General features: G+C 52.0%; 2 protein-coding genes and 1 long non-coding RNA gene across 3 annotated transcripts in view; 2 read left to right on the forward strand and 1 right to left on the reverse strand.

Annotated features, from left to right (window-relative positions):
- Window positions 1-190: 190 nt before the first annotated feature.
- On the forward strand, window positions 191-11705 carry LOC122376594 (beta-TrCP-like; the record flags this gene model as incomplete). The annotated part of the gene is made up of 9 exons (XM_043356485.1): window positions 191-217; window positions 2625-2795; window positions 4460-4654; window positions 6584-6727; window positions 7558-7676; window positions 8034-8144; window positions 8342-8420; window positions 8769-8998; window positions 10861-11705. Coding segments are annotated over 9 exons (1104 nt in total), but the record flags the coding sequence as incomplete, so codon positions are not given.
- A 119-nt stretch (window positions 11706-11824) lies between these two features.
- LOC122376595 lies at window positions 11825-16438 on the reverse strand. The gene is made up of 2 exons (XR_006255671.1): window positions 16327-16438; window positions 11825-12599 (listed from the first exon to the last, which is right to left on the reverse strand). It is a non-coding gene; the product is annotated as an uncharacterized LOC122376595 (long non-coding RNA).
- Window positions 16439-19586: 3148 nt separating this feature from the next.
- The window catches only part of LOC122376596 (dual specificity testis-specific protein kinase 2-like), a 28785-nt gene continuing 22366 nt past the window's right edge, over window positions 19587-26005 (forward strand). The window contains exons 1-2 of the mRNA XM_043356486.1: window positions 19587-20036; window positions 25414-25535. Coding sequence (XP_043212421.1) covers window positions 19737-20036; window positions 25414-25535 — 422 coding nt within the window. The 5' untranslated portion in view covers window positions 19587-19736. The remainder of the gene's footprint in view (window positions 20037-25413; window positions 25536-26005) is intronic.

Below are 26005 nucleotides of genomic sequence, written 5' to 3' on the forward strand. Positions count from 1 at the left end.
CCGGGTCGAACACCCCCGGACCTATGCCTGTCTCATGTGCTGGGCGGATCTGCCGAGGACCTGCGAGAAACGGGACTCGCCCGCCGCTAATGGCCGTCGTTCATCCCCATCCATTCTATTTCAGGGGCCAATACCTAGGGAAGCCGAAACCAGGCCAAGCGCTACCTGACCACCAAAAATACCGTAAACTCTACCCGAAATAATCAAGGATATCGAGGTGAGTTCCCCATTTGACGCGTCATTAGCTCTAATTGCGGACGCCGGGGTGAAAATTGACTCCGCTCCGCAATAGCTCTCTGCGATGTTCTGGCTCATTTGGTCTTTCCGATGATGTTATACTGGTATCAATTACTCAGAATGTCGAAATTATCTTACCGGTGCCGCGAGACAAATTGTTATTTAATCCAGGTACGCTGACTATGTAATAGAAGTGAAAAATATAATACTGAATGAATTACGGTCAAATGTCGATTTATAGCCAACTTTCCACCTGAAGGTAGTTTTCCCTGAAGGTGCGTTGCTCGCTCGGATGCTGCTCTTCTGCAATCACCGCCCTATAATTTACAGAGCACCTCGCGTTATCCACCTTACCTAACAATTACTATCCGTTATATAACGCGCCACTTGCGGTCATGTCTCACCGACTGGCTCCAGTACGCGGAGTAAGGAGCTGCCAGGGGAGTTCGCTGGGCTAACGGGTGTAGTGCTGGTGTCGGCTGAGTGCCTGACGGCTCGGGTGGACGGTCACGCCGGGATGGGCACATGTCGCGTGGACGGGTCAGGGGACTCTGTGGGGAGAGAGGACGCCGGCAGGAGAGTGATAGGGAGAGAGGACGCCGGCAGGACAGGGACAGGCCACGGGCAGAAGAGGGGCAGGCATCTGGGGACCGAGGGCTCATTGGTGGCACTTGCGTAGTACCATTACGGATTGGCACCGTCATCTGTTGAAATAATTCACTGCTTGCTAGCTGGTAATAACGATATTATATACGAAGCACTAAGCAGTATGAAGCAACAAAATGTTTGGGATAACTTACACAAAGGAATTATACGAATACTGCATGGGGGAGCGGGCAATAGCAAAAAATATTGCCCGATGTGACGTCACTGTCGCCCGAGGGTGAAGACCGAAACAAGTGCTATTGCCCGAGGCGAAGCCGAGGGCAATAGCACTTGTGGAGGTCTTCACCCGAGGGCGACAGTGACGTTACAGAGGGCAATATTTTTGCTATTGCCCGCTCCCCCATGCAGTATTCGTTTTATTACATGGCCAACTCTCGGAATCTTTACTTAGTACTCCTTCATCCCGTAATAAAAAATATCCAAACACAAATATCATGGTACAATTGAATGTATTGGATATACAATCATAGCCACGTCACATGTCTACGGCACACACTTAGTTGCTTTACATGTTAAAGTTGAAGATGCAGCCTGTGAAGAGCTGGCCGCCGCCGGTCTGAGGCTCCACTGATGTAGATGCTGTGGTCCTTGCTGTAGATGCTGTAGATCCTTTCCCACCGACGTCAACAGGTACTGTTTCACGCCGTACTTGAAAGTGTGGAGACTCTTCGATTTGTAGCGTTCACCGTCCTTGCGTTTTACAGTAATGAAGAACTCCTTCACAGCGTTGTCCAGGACATCGTTGCTGTGCATGCAGCTTTCAACAGATATGCCTTTTACTTGCAAGAACTCAATGAAGACGTCTCCTGCTGATTTAATCACCTTTTTAGTGCCCTGAGCCCTGCGCGATGAAAATAGCTCATCCAATTAATGCGGCTCCAACAAATTAAATCGGGGTATTTGAACGGACATGTTCAAATGACGGCCCAGTTCTTGATGAATTGACTAGCCAATCACGAAATCAAACTGAACAGTCTGAGAAAACGACGATAAAATTACGACATTTGAATTTTTGTTCAAACACCACTGCGCGAGCAACTTACTATTGACCGTTGACATGGCAACCGCTTCTCACCTTCAGAAAGGTCAGTAACCTGACACTGAAAGGTCAGTAACCTGATGCCGGGCAATAGTAAAAAATATCTCATGCCAAATTAACACAGGAGCCATGTAATAATTATTGTTAGTGCTAATCAGTACCAGTGTCGTCACTGGCCAGTATGCTGCCGGATGCGTTTTTTTTTTTTTTGTCATGATCATTTCTGATTTCCTTTAGCCCGTAGCTGGTACACCGCGGCAATGTCTGGCTTCCTGGGCTTGCTATGGTTGTTTTATTGGCCGGTAGCCAGTGGCTACTAGACGTTATGAACTCGTACCTCGAGGTGTCCTTTTTTGCTATATCGCCTTCTGCTAATATACGCCAATTGAACATTTTTGGTCGCTCAACAGGATGTTTTCCAGACTCTGTTCGAAACATGTTTTAGTCTTCACCCTTGCTTCAAACAAAAAGAATTAATTTAGTCTTCCAAGCAGTTGAGCATTTCATCAGAACGATATCTTCTGAGTTACAGGTACTGCTGATGCATCACATTCAGGGCTGGCTGTCGTTTACAGTTCGTTTCTTAGTGTTGGTTTCATTTCATGTCATAACAAATATCAGGAGAAATCCTGCACCCACATCAACCCACACAGTAACTGACATCCGTCATCGTCGTTTCCAGAGCATAGAAAACAACTGGCGAACGGGCAAGCACAACCTACAGAGGATAAACTGCCGTTCGGAGACCTCCAAGGGCGTCTACTGTCTGCAGTATGACGACAAAAAGATCGTCTCCGGCCTGCGCGACAACACCATCAAGATGTGGGACAGGAACTCGCTCCAGTGCACAAAGGTGGGTGTCTCCGTCCCTGTGCGGCATCCGGTTCCGACCCGGTCTCTGGAGCCCAGCGCGGCTCTGGCCGACCTTTGACTATTCAAATCAGCGCCGGAAGCTGCCGGTTACAGGTAAAGGCCATTAGAGATTTCTCGCGAAACGTCAGGAACTAACTGGAGTACCTGGTATTGATTCTTGAGTCGTTTCCGGGATCTTTGTTAAAGTCGACCACTTCTTGATATATTTCCTGATCCTAGTTCTAGTTTGCGGTAGATGACCAATTCATGGTATAGGGTGAAGTCGTATAAGAGTACGCACTTAGTGGATTTCTTGCTCTCATTGTTTAATATTTGAAAGAAAGAAATCGCAAATAGGGAATATTAAAGTTCATTGAATTAGCCATCAACCCATGGGGCAACGATCCTTCAGCGTAAATGGAAGTGGTCTAAAACTGACATTTTCTGAACCGCTGCAGTTGCGTACTCTTACCATATGGGGTGTGTAAGAGTACGCACGCCAGGCGGGTGGAGTACGCAAGCATATGAACACACACCTATGCAGCTTGTACTGTCAAAATGCTTAACTTCAAACTCAGAAGGCATTTAAGTTAATTCGAGTATCCAAAAAGAAAAACATAAAATAAATCTTTCAAGTCTATAAATCAGGAAATAATCATGTCGTGTGTTTCTTTAAAAAATGCACAATCAAAAGGGAGAATAACTCGTATTTGGAAGAATTTCGGGTACGCATCTGCAATTCACAGTGCTCCATTGATGATATACCTACAAAACAAACGTCATTGAGCGATAGATTAATAACTTTATATTTCTGTCTATTCGATTTAATGTATAATTCTGCGTACTCTTACCCTCCTGAACAGTGCGTGCTCTTACCGTACATGCAATTCGCGCACAAAACAGCCCCGAAACGTTGTGCAAAACTTCGCAAACAGAATATTGCACCGCACAGTATTTCCCCAGAAAACCTCACAAGTTTCCCACAACAATCACGGAAATGTACCTTATCTCAACTGCCAAGTATCAAAATTATTGTACTATACCATAATAATATCATAACGCTCAAAAATAATATTCATCGCCTTAAACTCAACAGCGTCGCCGCTCAACGCCCACGTTCCGTTGGTGACAAGCACGCACTGGCGGCTTCATGTCACTTCATGAACTCGACGAACCCGCGTTGCTAAGCAACCGAAACAGCTGATGCGTACTCTTATCGCCCGCGTACTCTTACCCGCCCTTACCCTACGAGCGTCCTTTGTCACTGTCTTGATCGTTTCACTATTCGTCGTTCTTTGTTTGTGAAGTGTAACATTAGAATCATTCCAAATCCAACGGTCTGGCTAAATGTCTTGTCAGTCCGGCCCTACCATGGTCTACTACACGTGTGTATGGAGAATGCCTGACACTTGTGTTTGCCCAGCTCGGATATCAATGCCATGACTTGGAATATTCCGAGCGTCGTCTGTCGTTTGTGAGCGGTGATTTGAGACCAGCCACCTGTACCCGAGCTCCCCAGTCCCCACCCAGTCCGTGCCGGCGGTGCAATTGCTCACCTAGCCCTGCACCGCCCCTGCTTCCCACGTTCAGCCTCTTCCCCTCCCCACCTTCTATACGGCCCGCTCCTCCCCACCCCACTGACCGTGGCCCCGCGCCGCTCCACAGCAAGTGCTCACCGGCCATACTGGCTCGGTGCTGTGCCTCCAATACGATGACAAGGTGATCATCTCGGGCTCGTCCGACGCCACGGTCCGTGTCTGGGACGTGGGTACGGGAGAGCTGGTCAACACACTCATCCACCACTGCGAGGCAGTGCTGCATCTGCGCTTCGCTCACGGCATGATGGTCACCTGCTCAAAGGTGAGTCGCAGGGAGGGAGGGGAGGGGAGGGTACGGGTGCGATGATGGCGTTGGTGGAAAGGTGAGTGATGAGTGGGGATGTAAGAGAACATGTAACTATGTGAGATGAGCTGGTTTATTTAATAGAATGTGAGTGGGGAGTAGGATGGGTTACTTTCCATGTACTGCGCATGGACTATGAAGATTGACTGAAATATTGGCGTTACCGTGGGGCTGTGTTGAGTTTGATGAGATTCTCATAGATAAGTTTGTAGCCTCTTGCAGAGATGTGGGAACAGAGTACGTAATGGGTCATCAGTTCAAGTGTGTGTGGGATGCGGATTCGAGCGTCTGCTCTCAAGTAGACACCGTCTCAAGTGTTAGTTGATGTACCGGTACTCGTCAATTGTTTACGATGGAGAGGGTTGACTGTTCCTTTGTTCCACTTGCTATGAGCTCATCCAGTTAGGCTGTGCGTCACTGAAATGTTTGTTTGTGTTGTGTCCGTCCGTCACGGCGGTCAGAGGCGCTAAGGCGTTACTATGTACCGTAATCCAGGGGAAGTTTGGTTGGATGTTCTATGCACAAGGAACACCCAGCTGTAGTTCTAAATTCTAATCACAATGTGATAGTCATACCTGCTTCAGCTACGTGCTTAGCTTCAATAACTGTTTGGGTGGGTGTTGAAGTTTGAACCAAAACCAGTCCCTTGCATTCATGATAAACATGAGTTGTCTGAATTGAATGTGTCACCATTGTCGGCTAGCTTATGTCTATGAAACGGACGGATAGTCGAGGGATTTCCGTAACTAGCAGCTGTTACTGCACATGTGCTCGACGCTCATGCTTTACACGCATGCATAGAAATTAGGAGATGGCGTCCGGCGTCGTCTGCTAGGCATCGTATCATGACAGACAATATTGGTAGGTATCAGAGACAGTATCGTGTGGAAAGTCATGACCGAATATTTCATAATATGAGGTGCTAAATCTCTCTTCACATCAATCGCTCCATTGCTGAACGCCTCCATCACTACCTACTACCATAGTGCCCATTTCGGCATTTAAATAACATCTTCTAACATCACCAACAAGGTCTGACGTTCTTACTTCTGTAGACCCTGCGTGGCCATAAACTAGCCCTACATTTCCTCGACAAACTGATAAGCCCCCGTCTGCAGTCTTTCCGGGTGTGACTGTGCCGGGTGCCCCATCTGCAGTTCAGTGGGTCTCTAATTTGCATCACCATTCTGCGGCCACTCGACACTTCACACCCGCTCCTTTGAATTCCTACATTTCCCTGCCAACACGTGTGTCCCGGAAAACAGCCGTTCGCCCGTTCAATATGTATCGTAATATCCGAGTGGCTGACCCGCCGAGAAACACAACACTCAGGACTGGTTTCGGGGTGTGCGAGGAACATTTCCGACTGCTGACGGCTGTGCGTGCGGGGCTGATCGGTTCGGTCAGCTGGCGAGAGGTGACGTGCCAACTGCGCGGCCCCGTCGGTGGCAGGGGGCGTGCGGGAGAAAGTTGCATCATTCCGTCCGGGCGGGGATTGTGGTGGCTTCTGCAACTCGTGGTTTGAGGCAGTGCTGGTAGATGGCGTGCAGGATAAGTGGGCCTCTTGAGTGCGGACACCGGACTGAAATGACATTTTTTGTTATTGTACTTCTTTCGTTGCGAGAAAACATTCGTTACGTACGAGAAAACAATGTGCGACCTCGGTCTGTTTTGCCTTTGCTTATGAGTTGACCTCTGTCATCCTTGCCAAACCTGAATTTGAGCGAGATTTCAGAACATGAATTCGGGTTGCTTGTTATTACCACTGTCTTTTTTCCGTCTCGCACACAACTTTGCCACAGATGCCCACTTTTGACGACGACCTATGACCTTAGGCGCACTGACTGTCACTGATCTGTAACCACTGACCTCTGTATGACCCTGCAGGACCGCTCGATCGCCGTATGGGACATGGTATCGCCGACCGAGATCAACCTGCACCGCGTGCTGGTCGGACACCGAGCGGCCGTCAACGTGGTCGACTTTGACGAAAAGTACATCGTCAGCGCGTCGGGAGACCGTACCATCAAGGTCAGGACGGGAGAGGGGAGGGAGAGAGCTGGGAGAGGAAGGGATGCGTGTGTGCTAAGATGTGTGGGAATTTATTAATACGCTGTTTCTTGTTTGTTTCGTGTTCAATGATAGCTTCATATATCACATTTCATTTTTCCCCATTCCTTCTGTACAAAATTATTGTCATGATGGATTGAACTATAATCATGTTGCAATCAGTAGAGCTGTATTTTGTCTTGACCTGTTCCTGTCAAAGCTGACATTGGTCTCCGGCTAGCTCCATAACCCTGACATTGACACCCCGTGTATTCTCCCCGCTCTGCGGCGATCTCCGCTGTCTGTCGCCCCCGCGCCGCGCTCCGCCGCGTGTCACACTGCTCAGCTCCGTTTGGTCGATGGCGGCTCGAGTGCTCCGAACACAGATGGCCCTCCAGGCGGCTGTAAAAGTAGCAAATGGTCCCGGCGGAAGGCAGCGGGGACAAGAGGGCACTTCATCAGAAACTTCCCGCGACCATATTCCAGGCAGAATGAGCACACAAGTTACTGATGGAAGTGAAATAGGGCATGATTTATGGTGCTGAAATATGGACCCATCGTTTTGATGATGGCTTGTATTTTTAATGACGGCTTATAATTTGATGACTTACAACCGTCATCAGCAGTGTTATGCAGGGTGTCTTTTGAAACATTTCGTCCGACGCTAGCTAAAATGCTCGTTATGTCGCCGACACGAATTCAGCCAAGGGCTGAACTCAGACTGCGCCTGACACTGATCTGTCATCCCCGCTCTCACACAGCTGTGTAAGTATACCCGCCTGTTCGTCACTCATCTATCTGCTCCGTCCCAGGTATGGAACACGTCCACGTGTGAGTTTGTGCGGACGCTGTCGGGCCACAAGAGGGGCATCGCGTGCCTGCAGTACCGGGACCGACTGGTGGTCAGCGGCAGCTCCGACAACACCATCAGGTCGGTGGGCGTCTGCATGGCACGCTGAGGACCGGCTGGGGAGGACTGAGGGATGGCGACGAGCTCAGGGAAAGCTGGGGATGATATGACTGGTTTGGGGTTGGATGCTTGCCAACGCCACCTACTTAAAATTGCAGCACAGGCAATGCTGCAGCAGGGGAGCTGAGAGAAAGATAGATATCTTTTGAAGTTTTGATGTCAGTCGATTGTGTTTGGTGACAAAGAGATTCTTTGAAAGAGAGCGGGTTGATTCATTCACAGCGTATACCTCTTCCGACGCGGGCCGACTAAGGTTGAAAGTTCTCTTGTCCATGATGTGCTACATGATGTTAACCGCCCTTCCTGCCGCTCTGTCAGACTCTGGGACATTGAGTTCGGCGACTGCCTGCGTGTGCTGGAGGGACATGACGAGCTGGTGCGCTGTATCCGGTTCGACTCCAAACGGATTGTCAGCGGCGCCTATGACGGGTGAGATACGCAGACATTGCCCCGATCGGCTGTTTACTTTTGCAAGCTTTGTCTTTTTGTTGTTCGTGATTTAGAGAATTTCACATTGATCCTCTAAACCATCCGTCTCTTTCGCTACGTGTGTCGCTCACCTCATCCGTTCTGCCCCGCCCCCTTCCCATTCTCTGACGCATCTGTCCCTCCCCGTACCTCTGCAGGAAGATCAAGGTGTGGGACCTGCAGGCGGCGCTGAACCCGCGATCACCAGTGGGCTCTCTGTGTCTGCGCACTCTGGTGGTAAGTTGCTCATAGCGGGGAGGATGGAGGCGATACGGGGGAGGGGAGGAGATACAGGGACCAGGGGCTCCTCACCAGTGGACTCTGGTTCTGCACACTCTGGTGGTAAGCTCCGGACAGAAGAGGACGGGGAACGCCGGCTGCTGGGAAGAGAGAAGCGCGGCAGGGAGGGGGCAGGCGCGGCGGAACCAGGGAGGCGCTGCAGAGCGGCTCTTTGTTCTGTTGTACTCTGAGGATAGCAGTTTGTTAGCATAAACAAAATGTTGCCACCACCAACGTCAATATTCGACATCAGTGCGTGACTGTGACCCGATCAACTGTTCTAACACCACCCGTATGTGTCCTCAGGAGCACACGGGTCGCGTGTTCCGGCTGCAGTTTGACGAGTTCCAGATCGTCAGTAGCTCGCACGACGACAGCATACTGATCTGGGACTTCCTCAACTACACTCCGCCGTCGGCCGGCGCCGGGCAGGAGATGGACGCCGAGCCGTCAGAGGAGGGAGCCGCGGCGGCCGTGCTGCCGCGAGCCGGCGCCGCGGCCCGGCCGCAGCCGCCCAACCTCGACAACTACAGGAAGTGAGTACAGCGCGGTGGGATGGCCGCACGCAGGTGCGGAGCTGCAGACCGGTCGGGCAGTCATGTAAGATCGAAGTTGTAATTTGTGAGGCATCAGCTGCCGACATGTATTAGTGGTGAATGGTAAAACGAAGGCATTAGCCATCGCACATGTTGATATTAACGGATTTTAACCCGGCAGTTGCTGGGGTATTTCGCCACCCGCCGTTTGCTTGGGGGGGGGGGGGCATTAAGCGCCCCCAGCCGATAACTCGAGAACCAATAGGCACAGCGAAACGCACGAGGCGGCAAACGAAAGAAAGCGACGAGACGCTTCAGATGAGTACTTTAAAGTTGAATTTTGAGGTCACAGGTCGGGTCAAGGTCAGGTCAAACACCTGAAATCGGGCTTTCAGTAGCATGGACTTCAGGACTTCGCAATGGGCGCCTCTCGTCATAAACTCTGTCAGAACGGTGCACAATCCTTCATATAAGGCCTAGTGTCAGCTCCATGTAGGGTTCAGTCAAGCATAGGTGAGAGTCAAGGTCAGGTCAACTGGGTAGGCACATATCCCCGAAAATCAAAACTGATATTCGCAGCCTGTGACACATGTGTTATGTGTAATTTTGGGCGTAGAACACGATGGTGACATTCATTTTATCATATGTGTACGTGTTTGGCTCAAAAAGTTCAATTTAAGAAATGCATGTATCATAGTCGTGAAGTAGTCACGAGAAATTGCCAAGATTCAGCTCAAGATTTTGGGAAATGCGGAACGATAATCAATATTAATTGAAGATAGCCATTTGATTGTTCATGGTATTGGCAGTCTAATGGCGTTTACTCCGACCGAGTATTTTGAAACTATGTCACAAACTTCAATCAATTCCCTACAGGTACCCAAAGCGCCGTTTTTATGCTATGGCGCGGCGAAAAAAAGTGGGGGCGTTTAACGCCCCCCCCCCCCCCCCCAGCAACTCGCGAGTTAAGGCATGCTACAAAATTATTCGCACGGTCACTGATGTCCGCTGCATTGAGCACAGATGTCAATATCAGGTGAAAGGTATGATCGGATTTTACTTCTTACGGAAGTAAGGAGGTTAGGGTTAGGTCGATGCTGCTGAGTCCCAGGCACGAACGGGGCAAGTATTGCCAGTGCATGCAAACATACATATAGTTAGTTACTCCCTGCCAGGGATAGGTCCGACATAAATCAGCTCGACATGGGTTATAATTGCCCGAAAATGTTGCTTACTGGACTTGCTAATTTTCTGCACGGCTGTTAATTTATATGTAGCTTCCAATTACCCCATGCTTTTCAAGAGATGCATTCACCTCCGGGCAGTCTATAACGGTCACACGTCATGCATGCGTCTTCACTTCCGTGGAACCTCTACCGGAAACTGAGAGCGAGGGGCCGTTCGGGCCGTCTCGTGAATGAATCAATCGAGAAGGTCAGGGGAGACGAGGTCATAAATCGCGTCGTCTCGCCATAATATACACGAGTCGGCGGCCGGGTGGTCCCACCGTGATCCGCTCCGGCGGTATGACAGAACTGGGTACGGACGGTGCCGCGACCCTGGAACGACTGCACTTCGTGTCTGCTTGTTATTCACTGTGTTTATGTTTATTTGCAAATTTATAGACGTCAGCACTATCTTCTCGTAAAGTTAGGTCGTGGAATTGTCTAGAAAAAGATCCAGATTTATTTACGCTTTTATATATTCACTTGTTTAGTCATGAAATAATCGCGTTAAAAAAAACTGTCGAATATGTCACTTGGATTGTGAAGAACACGGTAACAATTTTTTCTGACCTTTGACGCAGCCTGTGACCTCTTTGGCTCTGAATCTGCTCTGACTGGCCCGTGTTCCATTTTCAGCCAAGAGGGAGATGACGAGTTGATGTGAGCGGGCTCCGCTCGGATAGATCTAGAAGACATTTTAACCTCGTTTATGTTTGGCGCGCGCTGGGCCGGGCCCGTGATGTGCACCGCCAGTTCACAGTGAAGATACACACTAGGGTGTGGGCTAGCGAGTCGGAGCGGCTTCCGAGCGCGAGTAGAGGCCGGCGCGGCGGCCCGAGCTGCGCGCCGCGGGGGGAGCACAGTCTGCCGCCAGCACCGAGCGAGTCGGACGGCCGACTGATCTGCATCTCTGCGCGTGTGTCGGTGTGTGGCTGGGTGTGCACGGGGACGGGTGTCTGGGTCGCGGGATGGGTCAGACCGGGCCAGCGGCGAGCGGTGATGTGCTCTGCTCGCCGGCGCCGCGAAATACGACCCGAGTGTGTGCGTGTGTTTTATCTATGTGACATTTACGTGGCAGCGAATCAGGTTAATTTGATTGCTCGCGCGCGACCCGGCGGTAGCGACGCGCCTTAGGTGCGCTCGCGGCGGCGGGGCTCGTTGTGATGTACCCGAGACTGCTCTCCTGTCTCGGGTCGGCTCGCGCGCTCATGCGCGAGCCCGTATGCGCGCGTGATTTATCTGTCGGCGCGGTTGGCAGTTGATAGGCGCCGCGCCGCCGGCCGGCCGTTCATTCCGTGTCTGCCTGGCTGTCCGTCTGTCTGTCTGTCTGTGTGTCTGTGAGGCGAGCGAGCGACTGTCCGCGGCCGGCGCGTGCTGGCAGCTGGCCGGCGCCACCGACGCCACCGGCGCCCTTTCATGCGTCTCCTCACTGGTCCGACTCCCGATGGTTTGGCATTACAATAAATTGAGTTCGGCTCGCCTCCGCTGATTGTTTGGAGGGGGTCCGGATGTTAACTCTCGCTGTTGCATGGGGCGGGAAATGACCTGTATGCATAGCTGAGTGAGCTTTGCCCAACGCAAACAGTCGTAATGGCGATAGTGGTGTTGCACACGGTCTTTATGTGGCGAAACAGGACGATACGCACTGTTGGGCACGGATAGCGGGCTTGCTGCACGGTTCAGTGACTTTTCAGAAAGCCAATTCATACCTGAGTGCGGTTTCGCCGCCGGTCGTCTGGTCTGGAGATCATAGGACGGGCAGCGGTCACGGCATCTCGTGAAAAGTGTAGCTGCAATACATCCATCAAAAGAAGCCATTTCGTGTGTCCAGCCGGCACGTCATCTCAGAGGGCCAAGATTCACACCAGTAATTTCTGTGAAACATTGATCCTCGGCGGTCTATCTGTTGTTCCTGCGACTCGGCTCGGCGTGCAGTTTATCCCTCGAGCAGGATGTATCCCTGTACCGTGAGCACCGACCTGTCATGTTGAGCCGCAGCTCTGAAGAGGCTGTCGGTGACAGAGGCATCATGGCGGCGCTATCGGACCGCTATATCAGCCACTGGGAGCCCGTTCGCACAGACGTCCTTTAGTGGTGTGTCTCAAGGCCGTCGGCCGGGCTGCAATCTGCACTGTTCACAAGGACGTCTGAGGCGGCTGGGCGTGGGATGGTGTATCTGCATCTTGCAACCTCTCTCATATGATCTCGTAGTTACCTCAATCGTAATCACCGTTATGCATGGTAAGGTTTGAGCGGGTGGAACCAAGCGGAATCGCAGCTTTTCTTCCCGTCATTACGGCTTACTTTTCGTTATACCGCTAACATTTATCTTGTCAACGAGGCTGGTGTCCGACGTGCCTTGTCTCGGGGTTAGCCTGTGGGTATTTAGGGTCACTGTCACGGTATGCCTGGTGGTACGGGCGAACTGGGAGAAATCAAAACTCCAACGCGAAGACACTTGAACCCGGTCGGCTTTGACCTTATGATAGGGCATTACCGCACTCACGGTGAAAGTTGCAATGCAAAACCTATGTTAATGGTGATGAAAGCATCCATGCTTTGGAAAACAGGCACCCCATAGGCTAAGCTCAATACGATAAATTATAATTGCATTCGGTAGGCAGTAGCAGTGAGCACATTCGCTTTGCAGGGGCGGATCCAAGGGGGGGGTCACATGGGTCATGGCCCCCCCCCCTTGAGGCCCGGGGGCCCAAAGACCTGCCAGGGGCACCACCGGCCTATCAGGGGTCACAGTCCTGACAGGGGCACCACAGGACCGCCAGGGGCACCACAGGCCTAGCAGGGACACCACGGGCCTGGTGCCCCTGGGCCCTGACAGGACTGTAACGCCCCTGACAAGCCTGAAGTGTCCCCGGCAGGCACGTGGTGCCCCTGACAGGCCTGAGGCGCCCCTGCAAGGCCGGTGGTGCCCCTGGCAGGCCTGTGGTGTCCATGGCAGGTCTGTGGTGCCCTTGCTAGGCCTCTGGTGCCCCTGACAGGCTTGTAATACTAATGCCCTTGGAAGGACTGTGGTGCCCCTGGGCCCTGACAAGCCTGAGGTGCCCGGTCATGACAGGGTCGTGGTGCCCCTGACAGGCCAGTGGTGCCTTGCTAGGCCTGTGGTGCCCCTGGCAGGCCTGTGGTGCCCCTGACAGGCCCAAGGTGCCCCTGCGAGGCCGGTGGTGCCCCTGGCAGACCTCTGGTGCCCCTGGCAGGTCTGTGGTGACTGGTGCCCCTGGAAGGTCTGTGGCGCCCCTGGCAGACTTGTGTTGACTGGTGCCCCTGCTAGGTCGCTGGTGCCCCTCACAGACCTGTGGTGCCCCTGGGCCTTGACAAGCCTGAGAAGTGAGATGCCTGGCTATGACAGGCTCGTGGTGCCCCTGATAGACCAGTGGTGCCCTTGCTAGGCCTGTAGTGCCCCTGGCAGGCCTGTGGTGCCCTTGCTAAGCCTCTGGTGCCCCTGGAAGGACTGTGGTGTCCCTGGGCCCTGACAGGCCTGAGGTGCCCATGACAGGCCCGTGGTGCCCTTGCTAGGCCTGTGGTGCCCCTGGCAGGCCTCTGGTGCCCTTGCTAGGCCCCTGCTACCCCTGCGCCCGAAGAGGACTATGGTGCCCCTGAAAAGCCTGAAGTGCCTCTCGACAGGCCCGTGGTGCCCCTGACAGGCCCAAGTTACCCCTGCGAGGTCGGTGGTGCTCCTGGCAGGCCTCTGGTGCCCCTGGCAGGTCTGTGGTGCCCCTGGCAGGCCTGTGTTGACTGGTGCCCCTGCTAGGCCGCTGGTGCCCCTCACAGGCCTGCGGTGCCCCTGGAAGGACTGTGGTGCCCCTGCCCCTAGGGGTGCTCATGGGCCCAACAGGCCCGTTGTGCCCCTGACAGGCCTGTCGTGTATACTTGCTAGACCTGTGGTGCCCCTGCTTCCTGGCAGGCCTGTGGTGCCCCTGGCGGGCCTGTGGCGCCCCTACAAGGCCGTAGGTGCCCCTGCCAGGTTTGTGGTGTCCCTGGAAGGACTTTGGTACCCCTGACAAGCCTGAAGTGTCAAGGACAGACCCTTTAGACGCCGGGGTCAAGTTCGTCGGACTGACAACGATTCGCTTACCTGATAACGTTCCTGGTAATTACTCACTACTCAGCGTCCATAACATATATACACATAGCACATTCATATATACTTGCTTACAATTGGTAAATGTGGTTGTGGCTAAGAGTTAAGATACTGACTAAAAATAAAAAATAAAAAGAAAAAAACCTGAAAATGGGGGCACCACCAAAATGAAGTGGACGAAATCCGTTGAGTTTTTAATTTTGGGTATAGGTAGGGGCACCACTTCGATTCATGACCCTCCCCTTGGAGTTTTCCTGGATCCTCAGCGATCAAACCATATCATGTCAAACCATAAATATATTTCTAATTAGACACAAAAACATCTGAAGTCCACATGAATGTATGTTCAATAATGCCATTAATTCTTGTATAAAGCTCGACATTATTTTACGGAGCCTGGTAAATAAAACATACCTACGTTTTATTCACCACTCATAGCTCGTAACTGCTCTGCCTTCGCTTGGTAGGCCATGCCCATGACATTGACTGATAGTAAGTCGGCGGTTCGTGGTAACCATCCAAAGCTCGATCCCATGCAACCTTCCGTCGACTGTGTGACCGATCTACGTTTTCGGTGGTCGATACATGATGTTTATTGTTTTCCCACGTTTCGAACACACCGGAAGCCGGGACCACTCTCACCCTTTCCACTGGACGTGGTCGGCGAGTCCTCACGAGTCCATGACTCACTGACTCGGCTCCGGGGAGCGAGTTCACGGTCAGAGTCGAGAGGAGCGGATCAGGACCGACACAGGCCCGTCAGGCGACATTCTGTAACGGTGCGGCGCGGGACTGATACGCGGATTGGTGGACCGGCCGGGAAGCCGAACGGCTCCCAGACAGGATGGAAGATTTGTGATCGGTCATGAAGTTTCCTTGGGCCTTTGTATGGTGACAGAGCTGTAAATATATACCCCTATGATAATCACGAGTCACGACAAATTATCGATCAGGCGAGTGCGACGAGCGAGCGAGGATAATAGCTTTCCCGATTTTTAGAACGACACGATGGCCCACGCCCATGTGAAGGAGGCCCCCGATACCGTAAAATAGAATTATCGGACAGATTGCTCTCGGTGACCTCTAAAGGTAAAAGCCATAGGCAGGCTTCGCAGTCCATGCATTACAGTTATTTGACAGAATTTTGACAGAATTTGACAGTCCAGTGGTTAGCTAGGACCATGCGCTCCCGATGCGCGAAATGGACTGGATAATCAAGACCTGGGTCTCCTCCCTCGTCCCAAAATGTAGGGAATAATCGAAGCCTATATATAACATTTAAAACCCTTCAAATAAAAGAAAAAAGCCCTATCGCGGGTAATATGGTAGCGATATGGCAGCAATCAGACAGCCATTTATGAAATTTTCGCGGCAAATTGTGTCGGGAGCACTTTTGTGATAAGATTACTCATTTACTGGATTTGATGTATAACCGCTGTTTCGCTTTAAACAAGCACGGATACACGAAAAGCACTTGTCTTCTTGCATGGAAAGCTGTTGTATGCATTCAAATTCACCACTTTGAAATGCTCCTGAATCGTATCCATTTATGGAGACAGCACGTCAAAATACGTAGGAATGTGAAACAATTATCATTGATATGTGCTTAGGACGTAAACTTGACATATACCGATCTGGCATCAACAATTAATTCAGAGAACTCGAAGGCTGTATCAAGAGCAATGAGCAACCACCAATTGAGACCTATTTTTGAAAACAGCCGTAGGTAGTTCCGCGACCTTCCCTCATTCGAAAATCAGACGTTGGTAGGGTCAACAACGACATGAAATATAATCCATATTTCATCCTCTTTCGAACCTTACAACTCTCATTGCTCCACAATTAATGCAAACATGTGAATTTCAGCAACTTATGCTTCAATGTTACGAAGTAGAACACTTTAAACCCAGCTAAGTATCGCATGCTTCCAATAGTTACAATGCAAAATGATGGCATTTGTAGGAAAGAATAACATATAAAGGAAACATATTGCATTATGCTACCTGCATTGTCCTTTCTTCTCGAATTAAATCACTTTTAAGTACAACTTCGTCATTGCATTGGTCATCACCACAAGTCACGAGACAAAAATGGAGGGGATGTTACGGAAATGGCGCACTGCCGCTTGTACGGTTTATATTTCGAAACAGAATTGATGGGCATAATAAGCCATTTTGCACTAATTGATAAGATTCACCCGGCAGTGCAATAGAAAACTTATCTACCATATATTATAGATCAATCAGTGTTTGGGGCTACCAATGTCTCATTTTTCAGCTACCTCTTTACCACAGTGACACTTTGCATGGTGACACTGACACATAAAGTACTGAAATTCACACATTTGCATTAATTGTAGAGCAATGAGGGTAACACAGTTCGAAAGCAGACGAAACATACATTATAATTCAATTTTTAGTTGACCCTACCAATGTCCACGTTTTCGTAAAAGGCGCCTCATCAAACTTACCCCCGTCCAACTTCAGCACACAGTTGACATTTGGAGACCTGTGCCTTCTCTCCCTGTTGTTATTTCCCAATAAATTTATACTTGATGGATTTAGAAATTCATTTTCTTTCGAAAAATACTACATTTTATAAGTTTCAACGCCTAGGTATCGATATATTTGAGAATAACTGAAGGCATGGCGATTCTTTATATAATTACAAAATTCCTGGCGAAGACGAATTTAGATAAGGATAGTAAAAAATATGTATTTATGAAATCACATAGGATGATTGTAGACAAACTTTTATGAAAATCTATAATGTAGTTAGGGAGAAAGTATCTTGCAAGTTGTGCTAGCAACAGTTGTCAAGACCTGAACCCGTTGCCCGCATGCTGAAGGTATTTCTCGGCGTTACCTAGTGTTTTTATATACCTTGAGATTACTGTTTATCAAGCTATATATAACGGCTTATTATTTCAGTTTTAGCCGTTAAAACCTGTAACCAAGCCTGATAAAGTATCTTATATTGCCCAATATTGCCTGCAGCCAGCTTTTGCCGACAACTTGGGTATTATTTTCGTCAGTCAGTCGGGACTGGGACGGCATTTCAATTCAAATTTGGCGACTCGGCGCAAGGCCCTATATACCAAGCGACAAAGCCAAGATTCTTACAGAGAAATTAAACAAAGTAACCGAGCAACGGGTTGGCTCGTGATCGCGCAGTTTGGACTGCACGATTTTCGCTCTTGAGAGATCTATGGTTTGCGCCTTGCGGAGCCGAGTTTACGTCTTGTGCAAGCCTTAGAACCCCGCAACAGACAGGTGAGAAGCTTCATTCGTATCAAGGCGATTCAGATTGGCGAACGTGAACATCCCCCCCCCCCCCATCAGTACAAGTACAAGTAGCGGCGGAACACCTTCTGCCTGCCTGGGGGGCACTGCCGACTTTTGGTCCCATTCTTTCCATGCAACGCCCATAGGGCTAATGTTAAAATGCCAAAATCAAAGGGGGAGGGGGCACGGTGCCCCGGTGCCCTCCCCGTTATGTCCCCCCCCCCTACAGCGAGGCACGTAGTCTTCAATCGTAACACTCGGCTGTAGAAGCAATAAGTTGTCATGAAAGCTGTGCAGCTGTTTTGGTTTTAACCCGCGCCCCAGTGGCGGTCTCGGCCAACTTCGCCCTAGTGAGGGGGGGCATATGTTACCACCCACCTCTAACTCAAAAACTAAGAGGGCTAGAAAGACGCGGTAAAAAGCAGTCGATAGCTCTCAATACGTACGTTTGAAAGTATTTCGGTCATTTTTCACCTTAGAGCAATATTGGGGTCACCAGAGGTCATCAAAGGTCAAAATTTGCCAATTGTCATTATATTTTTCAGAAAACATGCCGCTCTCTCAGGAACTATGGTAGCTAGAAAAACGCATGGAAAAGCAGTCGATAGCTTTTGAACTCTTCTTTTGAAAAGGTCATTATCAATATTGTCCTCAGGTCAACGGCTTAGCCTCCAGAGGGCAAAAACTCCAAAAATAGCTGTTTTTACGAAAAGTGTTTTTCGACAATAACTTTCGACTACAAAAAGCCACGACATTTCTATTGCCAGAATCGTGTTCCCCTCACCGAGACGCGTCGAATGAACTATAATTTGACCTTGAAAGGTCAACTTAAAAATTTGACCTCAGGTCAAGGTCATGACCTGACCGGAAAAGGTCATGTTGCATATCAGTCGATGCGTCTCAACAAGACAAACACAATGAGACCATCCCCAGCGTTCTATCTCTTTCCAATCGCGAGTTATTGGCAAAAAAACTGTTTGTAACCTCAAATGACCTCGGATGACCTTTCTAGAGGCTATCAGCAAAAATGACACCTTGGTCATCACGAGTGGACTAAATCATTGTGATTCTGAAATATTTGGACTGTTTTTATGCGTACACACGGATCTAGAGGCATTTTCATTTTTCTCCATTGACTTGTAATGGAAAGGTCATGCCACTGACCTGACCTTAGGTCACGGATATAAAAAATCCGAGATATACAAATTGTAGGCTCCCATAACAGCATGCAATCCACCAAGTTTAAAACCTTTCTGACAAACACTGCAGGCTGGACATGATTGCAAACTTTTTTTAAGGCTTGGTCAGTTAACTTGACCTGGTGACCTGACCTGACATGACCTGGGGTCAAAAATTTCACACATTGTCCAAAATTGATGTACCAAAAGCTACCCCAAGCGGCGCGGCGCTACGCGCCGCGGTTTTTTATTCACACGCGAAAAACGCGACAGGGTGGTAACATATGCCCCCCCCCCCCCCACTGGGGCGAAGGTTAAAAGAAATGAAATGGAAGCTGTGAAAGGAAGTTCGGAAGTTGTGAAAGAAGTTAAGTTGAGTTGTGTTCAAACGAAATATCCCACGCTGCAGTCTTGGCCTATTGTGTCGTTATTCGCCCCCCCCCCCCCCCTCTTCCCGCCCCTCCTGCTGATCGGGAGCCCATCAACTTTGACCGCCGTGCGCGTGCCACTGGCTCCACACTCAACTTTCTTATCGCACTTGGCCTTGGTATCTTCCTACTATCAGTATCGACCCGCCCACCGTCCCCTCTAAGCGCACCTGAGCTGTGCCGCACCACACGCCCCCGTCCCCCTCCCAACGTCCATGTCCCTGTCCAACGGCCACCCGCCCCTATTACTCCCTCCCCCGCGCCCTCATCACCCCATAACAGCATGCAATTTTATTCACTGCAGGCTGGACATGATTGCAATTTGCCCGGCGCCCAGCTGCCCCCACCGGCGCCCGTCTGTTGACAGAGCCGCGGTGCCGGAGCGTGGCGCCGCCACTGCCGCCCGGCCGCGGGAGAGAGTCGAGAGGCGCCCGCAGCGCCGCCGCTCGCCGTCCGCCACCGCCGCCAACCGAGCGCCAACCGCCAGTGCGCTCCGAACCGCGGTGTGGGGAGGTCACGCGCGATGACAGAGCGAGGAGTGCGCGCGAGCGACCAGCGGCGCGGCGGCTCTGCAGTACGTGCTGACAGTGTGGGTGCCGGCGGTGACTGTGGTATGTCGGAAGGAGACGCCATGTTGCCGGAGCAGCGGCCGCAGGAGGAGGGCGAGGCGGCCGAGCCGGCAATGGCGGAGGCGTCGGCGTCGGGCGCCCGCTCGCCCGGCGCCTCCTGCCTGGCACTGCGCCAGGCCGTGGCTCAGCTGAGTCGGCTGGACGACTTTAGCCTGGAAACGATCGGCAGGGGCTTCTTCTCGGAGGTGTACCGGGTGAGTGCGGCCAGGGGACGAGTGCATGGTAAATGATGACACGACGTGGACCAATGAACGTTCTAGAAAGGAAATGAATTCCTAAAAAGTGGTGGAAACTCAACAATTATGCTGTTTTCTTCTCATGAGACGATCTTTTTTCAAGTCTCACTTCATTTTGAGAGCACGGTTGATTTCTTGGTCCGATTGAATCCGTTCATATTTCATTATCCGTGCTATGCCAATTCCTCAGACTGAGTGTCAAATATAAGGCCTTTTGGAAGGGCAAGGTGTCCCACTTCCTCTCCCGACACATGTTTCGAAGTCAAGGTCATCTCGCTGTGATCTGTGAAGCTAGCCTCTGTAGCAAAAGGCTTTTCGAATTGCATTCGAAAGGCAGGCGACCAAGTCGATTATCATGGTTCCAGCAAGTGACCCTGTAATGTTCAGCCCATTCCACTCATTCTATGATAAGTTCCAGCGTATTACGGCATGAAGGAATGTTATTCAGGTACCTATTGTGGAAGCTCAAGTTACGGGTCCGAAAATATTCGCCAGAAAGAAGGAGCCGTTTCGCAGATCGCACTGTTTCCTTTGCCGTTTGCAATGGTGATAGCATCATTGTGATTGTGCTTATCGCGATGCTGGCTGGCAATGTCGGACAATTAATAAGGCAATTATTTCAGTGTCGGTTGGGTGCGTTGTGGGCTGGCCTTAGCGTCTGCGTCCTTCTCGCCCGGGTAGCCATGGTAACCTAACCGGCACGGGGGCGCCCCATTACGGGCCAGCTGCTGCCGGCGTCTGCCGCGGCTGATGGGTGTGCACTGACCGAACTTCCGCACCTGGGAGCAGCTGATCACAACAGCCGGGTGTTCATAATTGAATGCTGTGCAGTATTCAGCTGCCATCCTAGAGCAATAACTCCTCATTTTTTTAAACAAAAGGTGCGTAGAGCTGGGTTCTCGACTACCCACTACTCGTCATCGAGGACTCGAGGACGAGGACGGAAGTGCTGGCCAGTGAGCCTCCCTGCGCCGAGCCCCACACCGGCGCGTCCACCGGTACCCCGCGGTACACCGCGCGGTGTGATTGATTGTTGTTTACCCCACTCCGGCAAGAGCGGTGCGTAGTTCATCGATCTTATCATCCGGAAAGACCAGCGGTTGTGAAAAAAAAATCACTCCAGCAGGACGCGAAACTGCAACTGAATTAGTGACTGATGATTCTTTATAGCCGTATCAGCAGATGTGCACGATATTTCCTCATCAGTTTTCGTGGTGATATTAGAAAAGTGATGCTTCGTTTTTATCACATGGTTGTACTATGATGTTTGGAACCCGGAACGGCTGGGTCACCATGTGGTCGTAAAACTTGGGGTGCATTCCTCCCTGCCTTTTTCCTGATTGTATTCATTTAATTTCTACCGGTGTGGGAAAATTGGAGAAAGTTTCTGATTCGTTCTTCCGTGAAACTTCAGGAATGAGTTCTTCAAATTGAGCTCCATCTGTTATCGTTGCAGGGTGCTGTAACTTGCCTACTACATTGATCGGCACTCGACTGTCAAAAGTTCATAATTATTGTGCTGCCGGTCTGTTTTTTTTTTCTCATTGGCCGGAACGGACTTGTTATCCAGAAGCCAGAAGGCAAAAATGGCAATTACCTGTCTTGTTGTTTCTTTACTCATTCCAGTCTAGGATTGACAACATGGGAAGTCATGTGCAGAACTTGTTTTAAGCACAAATGCGACCACGCTCACATGGACTCTGATGTTGCAACAGGCCGAGGCTCTGAGGTCTGTAAGCCGTATACATCTGCCAGTTTTGGTAGTCGCCGCGGCGCCTCTGGACCGGTTCCTGTGTCAGCAGTATCGCAGCCTTGGCCCCCGGCCTATGGCGCAGCGAGCGCCACTCGGCCGGCGGCCGCCACTCGGGCAGAGAGTGCAGCGCGGCCCTGGCGCGCGGCTCAAGTGTTTGCGGCTGAGAGGGAGACCGGGTCTCCTGGTCCGCGCCGCACCGTCTGCCTTCTCAGCCCGCCGACAATGAGGTCGAACGCCCATGTGCGTTGGCTACGCGCTCTGCGCGCCGCTTTCGCCGCTCGTCCGCCGTCTGCGCCGTGGAACGTTCTCGACGGGCGCTGCCCGGCTCTCGGTCTGCCGGCCCGCCCTCCTCGGACTGTGCCCCTGGACGGCCTTGGTCCGGTGCCATGGCAAACTCGTGACTGGTGTGCCAGGAGGGTGTCCGCCCCCGCCCGGCAGACACGGAGGCGGAAGATTGTAGCCGTGAGGCTGGGCTGAACGCTGCACGACCGACGTCCTGTGTGCAAGATGCACACGCGTTGACTGCGTCAGTTCGCGCCCGGCTGACGTCATCGTCCCACCGCCGAAACACCCACTCACTGTTGATGACATGGCGTGCGGTAAGATGCATGACCATTGCTTACTGAGAGCGCAACGCTAGCGTGCAACAGCGGCTCCACAACCCTAGTCGGCTATCGTGCCAAACTGCGATATGCGACTGCGCCGTCTCTGGGTTCCCATGCAGCGTAACTGCGCTCCCACTGAGCGAAATCGTCGGCGGCGCATGTAACCGTGGTGGGTGCGGGCGGCCAGTGCGCCGCTGCCGGAGCGCTGTGCCGCGTCGTGCCGCTTCACTGCGGCTCCGGCAGGGCCCGGATCTCTCCCCGTCTCCCCACCGCCAGAGAAGCCGGAGAAAGGCGGCGCCGTTTGGGAGAGATGGACGATATGACGGCCGTGCTGGGTGGAGGTCGACGGCGCCTCGCCTCAGTGAGCGCGGGCCACATACGGTCACCTGTGGGCTCTGGGCGAGGTAGCCGGTGCCAGGAGGGGCCCGCCGCTGCAGAGTGGGCTCACAGGATGATGGATGATGGACGATGGGGGTGGGCGGTGGGCGGTGGGCGATAGACGGTGAGCAGTGGGCGGTGCGCGGTGGGTGATAGACGATGCTTGTGCGCGATGGCCAGCGGTGTGCAGTTACCTGTGCAGGTGGTGGAGGGTAGAAGACGACTGTAGACATTAGATCGCGCACGGTGAGAATGGAAACTCTCTGGGAGATGTCGGACGCTGATGTGCGAATGGGCTTCCATGGTGGCCTGATGACCGAAGCCCGGTGCATTTTTTTGCAATGCTGCTCGGATGCTGATGAATTTGCACTTCGTCATGCAGTTCCCAGGTGCTTGCCCGTAAATATTCAGCTGGTCACCGAACCTTCGGGAGTCTTGAGCAACACCGGTTAATCATGTCGCACCTTCACTGCCCGGATAGTCAGCATTTGTGTGGTCGGCGATCCGAGTCGATATTTTCACTTCCCACGGATTTCCAGCCGGGTGCTGGCTGTAATTCATTTGAAAAAGCCATCCGCTGATGTCAATCTAACGTGCTGTGCAATCATTACTCTGCCGAAGCGTCGTCAGTCCTCTGATTTCACAACGATATAAAGACTACAGCGCTTGTGCGGCTGTCTGGTGGTGCGCTCGGCCGGGGATTTATTTACTGACGAGTGATATTTAGTGTTCCCTGGGAACATTCCGTCACCTAGAACTGGCCTGGTGCACACGGCAGGACAGGTGGGAGCCTGCCGCCGTGAAGCGGACGACACGGTGCTCAGTGCTCCGTGAATGTCTGCTGGCGGTGACATTGAGGTTCCATGTTCCGCGGGCCATCCCGCGGCCCGTGACCGAATACGACTGCTGGGAATCGAGAGCTCAGGTGACGGACGTGGTTTCTGGAATCCGCCCACAGGCTGAAAACGAACCGTGAACCTAAAGAAAACTAACCGGCCGGTTTGGACATCTAAACTAAAATGCGTCTTTATGCATAATAAGTGAAACAGATCATTGTCTTGTCATGGAACTCATCATGAGTAACCTAATAAGTGTTCAATTATCGCTTGAAGTCGCCATGCGGGTCATTCGATCCACGTTGACATCATCCTGAGCGTCTGCCGACCGGCCAGTGGTACGTCTCCCGACACGGTATCGAACCTCGCTTCCTCCCCGCCCGTCGTCGGCGCCCCGCCGCGTCGGAATCAGAGCGCGTTCGGCGCCGGTGCGTCATGGTTGTCGCAGACCGCCATCTGTGGCACGCGCTCGTGACTGGTGCGCGCCGGCCGGCCGGCTAGGCCGCGGCGCATCTGGCGTTTGTACCCATTCCGTCGGCCGGTCGACGCCAAACAGCCGGCGCGTCGGTGCGGCGCCGGTCGCCGGCGGTCGGTCGGCGGAGCTGGGGTGGCTGTCGGCGGAGGCGGGGTGGCCGGTTCCGCCGATAGGGTCACTGCAGTGTGGTCAGCTCTCCACCATTGACGCTGGTTGCGGTCTGCGGGACCTCGCTGGCGGCGAGGTCGTGGTTTTGCCCGGGCTGCCGAACGGAGTACGGGGAAGGAGGTCGAACGGCGACCGCCGCCGTTATGAACGGGAAGCGCCGCTGGCGCGCGCCCAGTGGGTCAGTTTAGGCAGGTCACGCTGGGTCACACCGGAGGTGTAACCGCCGGGCCAGCCGCTGCGGTGGCACTCCGACTTGCGCCCAAACCGCTGACCGGTGCCGAGCGTACTCGGTCCGCTGTGGCCTGGTCTTTTGAATCCCAAACATCCTGTTGGTGTGGTCGGAAACATCAACTCGTAAAGACTTCTGATTTCCCTTACGCCAGCAGTCAAACTTCCCCATGAGCTCATCCAGGTCAGCGGAATCACTTCCCTGTCGCAGTGACCAGAGCGGCGGAAATGCGCGACAGACGCCTCGTCAGCGTAACTGCGCTCCGGTCATGTATCAGTCTGTGATAAGAGGCCATCAGCGGTCATAAAACATCACCGACTGGCGCCCGCCGCCATGACACGTCAGGTGTCTCCACTTGCGCTGGTTGTTGCGGAGCGGTCCATTTATCTGCGTCAGATGCCGTATGTGCCCTGCAGTCTTCCTTACTTCCCGTCGGCCTGATGACGTTCGATCTCAGGTCTGTGACGTCACGTGAGGTCGGTCTTGGAAGCCCCGCTGCTGAGCCTGTCACGGAGCCAGTGATTAGCGTGTCTGCCGCCGGTGGCCGCCTGAATGAGTTCTTCATTTATAATGGGCGATGAGGAGCGCGCTGAGCTGCTCCGTTTGTCAGCAGGTTTTGTGCCGCGTCATGGTGCCCCAATTGAGATAGCTGAGGTCGAAAGAAGATCGCTATCGTTACCGTTATTTCTCAAAATGGAGGAAAATCTACTTCAGTTTTGTGAATGGTGTCAGATTTGTGTCTTGTTTAGACTTTCAAATGCTTTACTCTTTACTAGATACTGTCAGTGCTCAGTGTTTTCCCGCGCCATAATAACAATACCATCAACCATTCACAGTGCACCCTCTTGCAGATGATTTGGTCAAGTCGCCATAACACGCCCTTCCTTTCAGGTGGTGCACCGGACGACGGGCCAGGTGATGGTGCTGAAGATGAACCTGCGGCCGTCCAACCGGTCCAACATGCTGAAGGAGGTGCAGCTGATGAACAAACTCAGCCACCCCAACATCCTCCGGTGAGTCCGTGGTCGACGTCATTAACTATAATAAACTAGATGGCATATTTTGCGCTATAACTGTGCGTTTTGATAGATGCATTTGATGGGGCATTAGTTTGGGTGTGGGAACTTATGATTTTTATTTGTCTTATTTTGTCGGAGTTGGATATTTGTTTGAACGGCATATTGCTGGTGCTGGTTGCGGGTTGTTAGAGCCTTTCTCATGGTTTGCCTTTATCGAACTCAAACCCATCCTACCCTACCCTAACCTACCCATACCCTACCTTTACACATAGTTACCCTTCTCATACTCGATTAAAGTAGCGTACCAAATTTGAGTGCAATCGGCCCAGCCGTTCTTGAGATATAAAACTGGCCCACAGCACGTGCGCACGCGCTAGCTGAGCCTCCAGATGACTTGTGCCAGCCACCTTTCTAAATTGTCCCAAACAGTGTACAAAATTTGAGCGAAATCGGACCAGCCGTTC

This window comes from Amphibalanus amphitrite, unplaced genomic scaffold (assembly GCF_019059575.1).
Source record: "Amphibalanus amphitrite isolate SeventyFive unplaced genomic scaffold, NRLGWU_Aamphi_draft 002210F_arrow, whole genome shotgun sequence".
In the NCBI taxonomy this organism is placed as follows: Eukaryota; Metazoa; Arthropoda; class Thecostraca; order Balanomorpha; family Balanidae; genus Amphibalanus; species Amphibalanus amphitrite.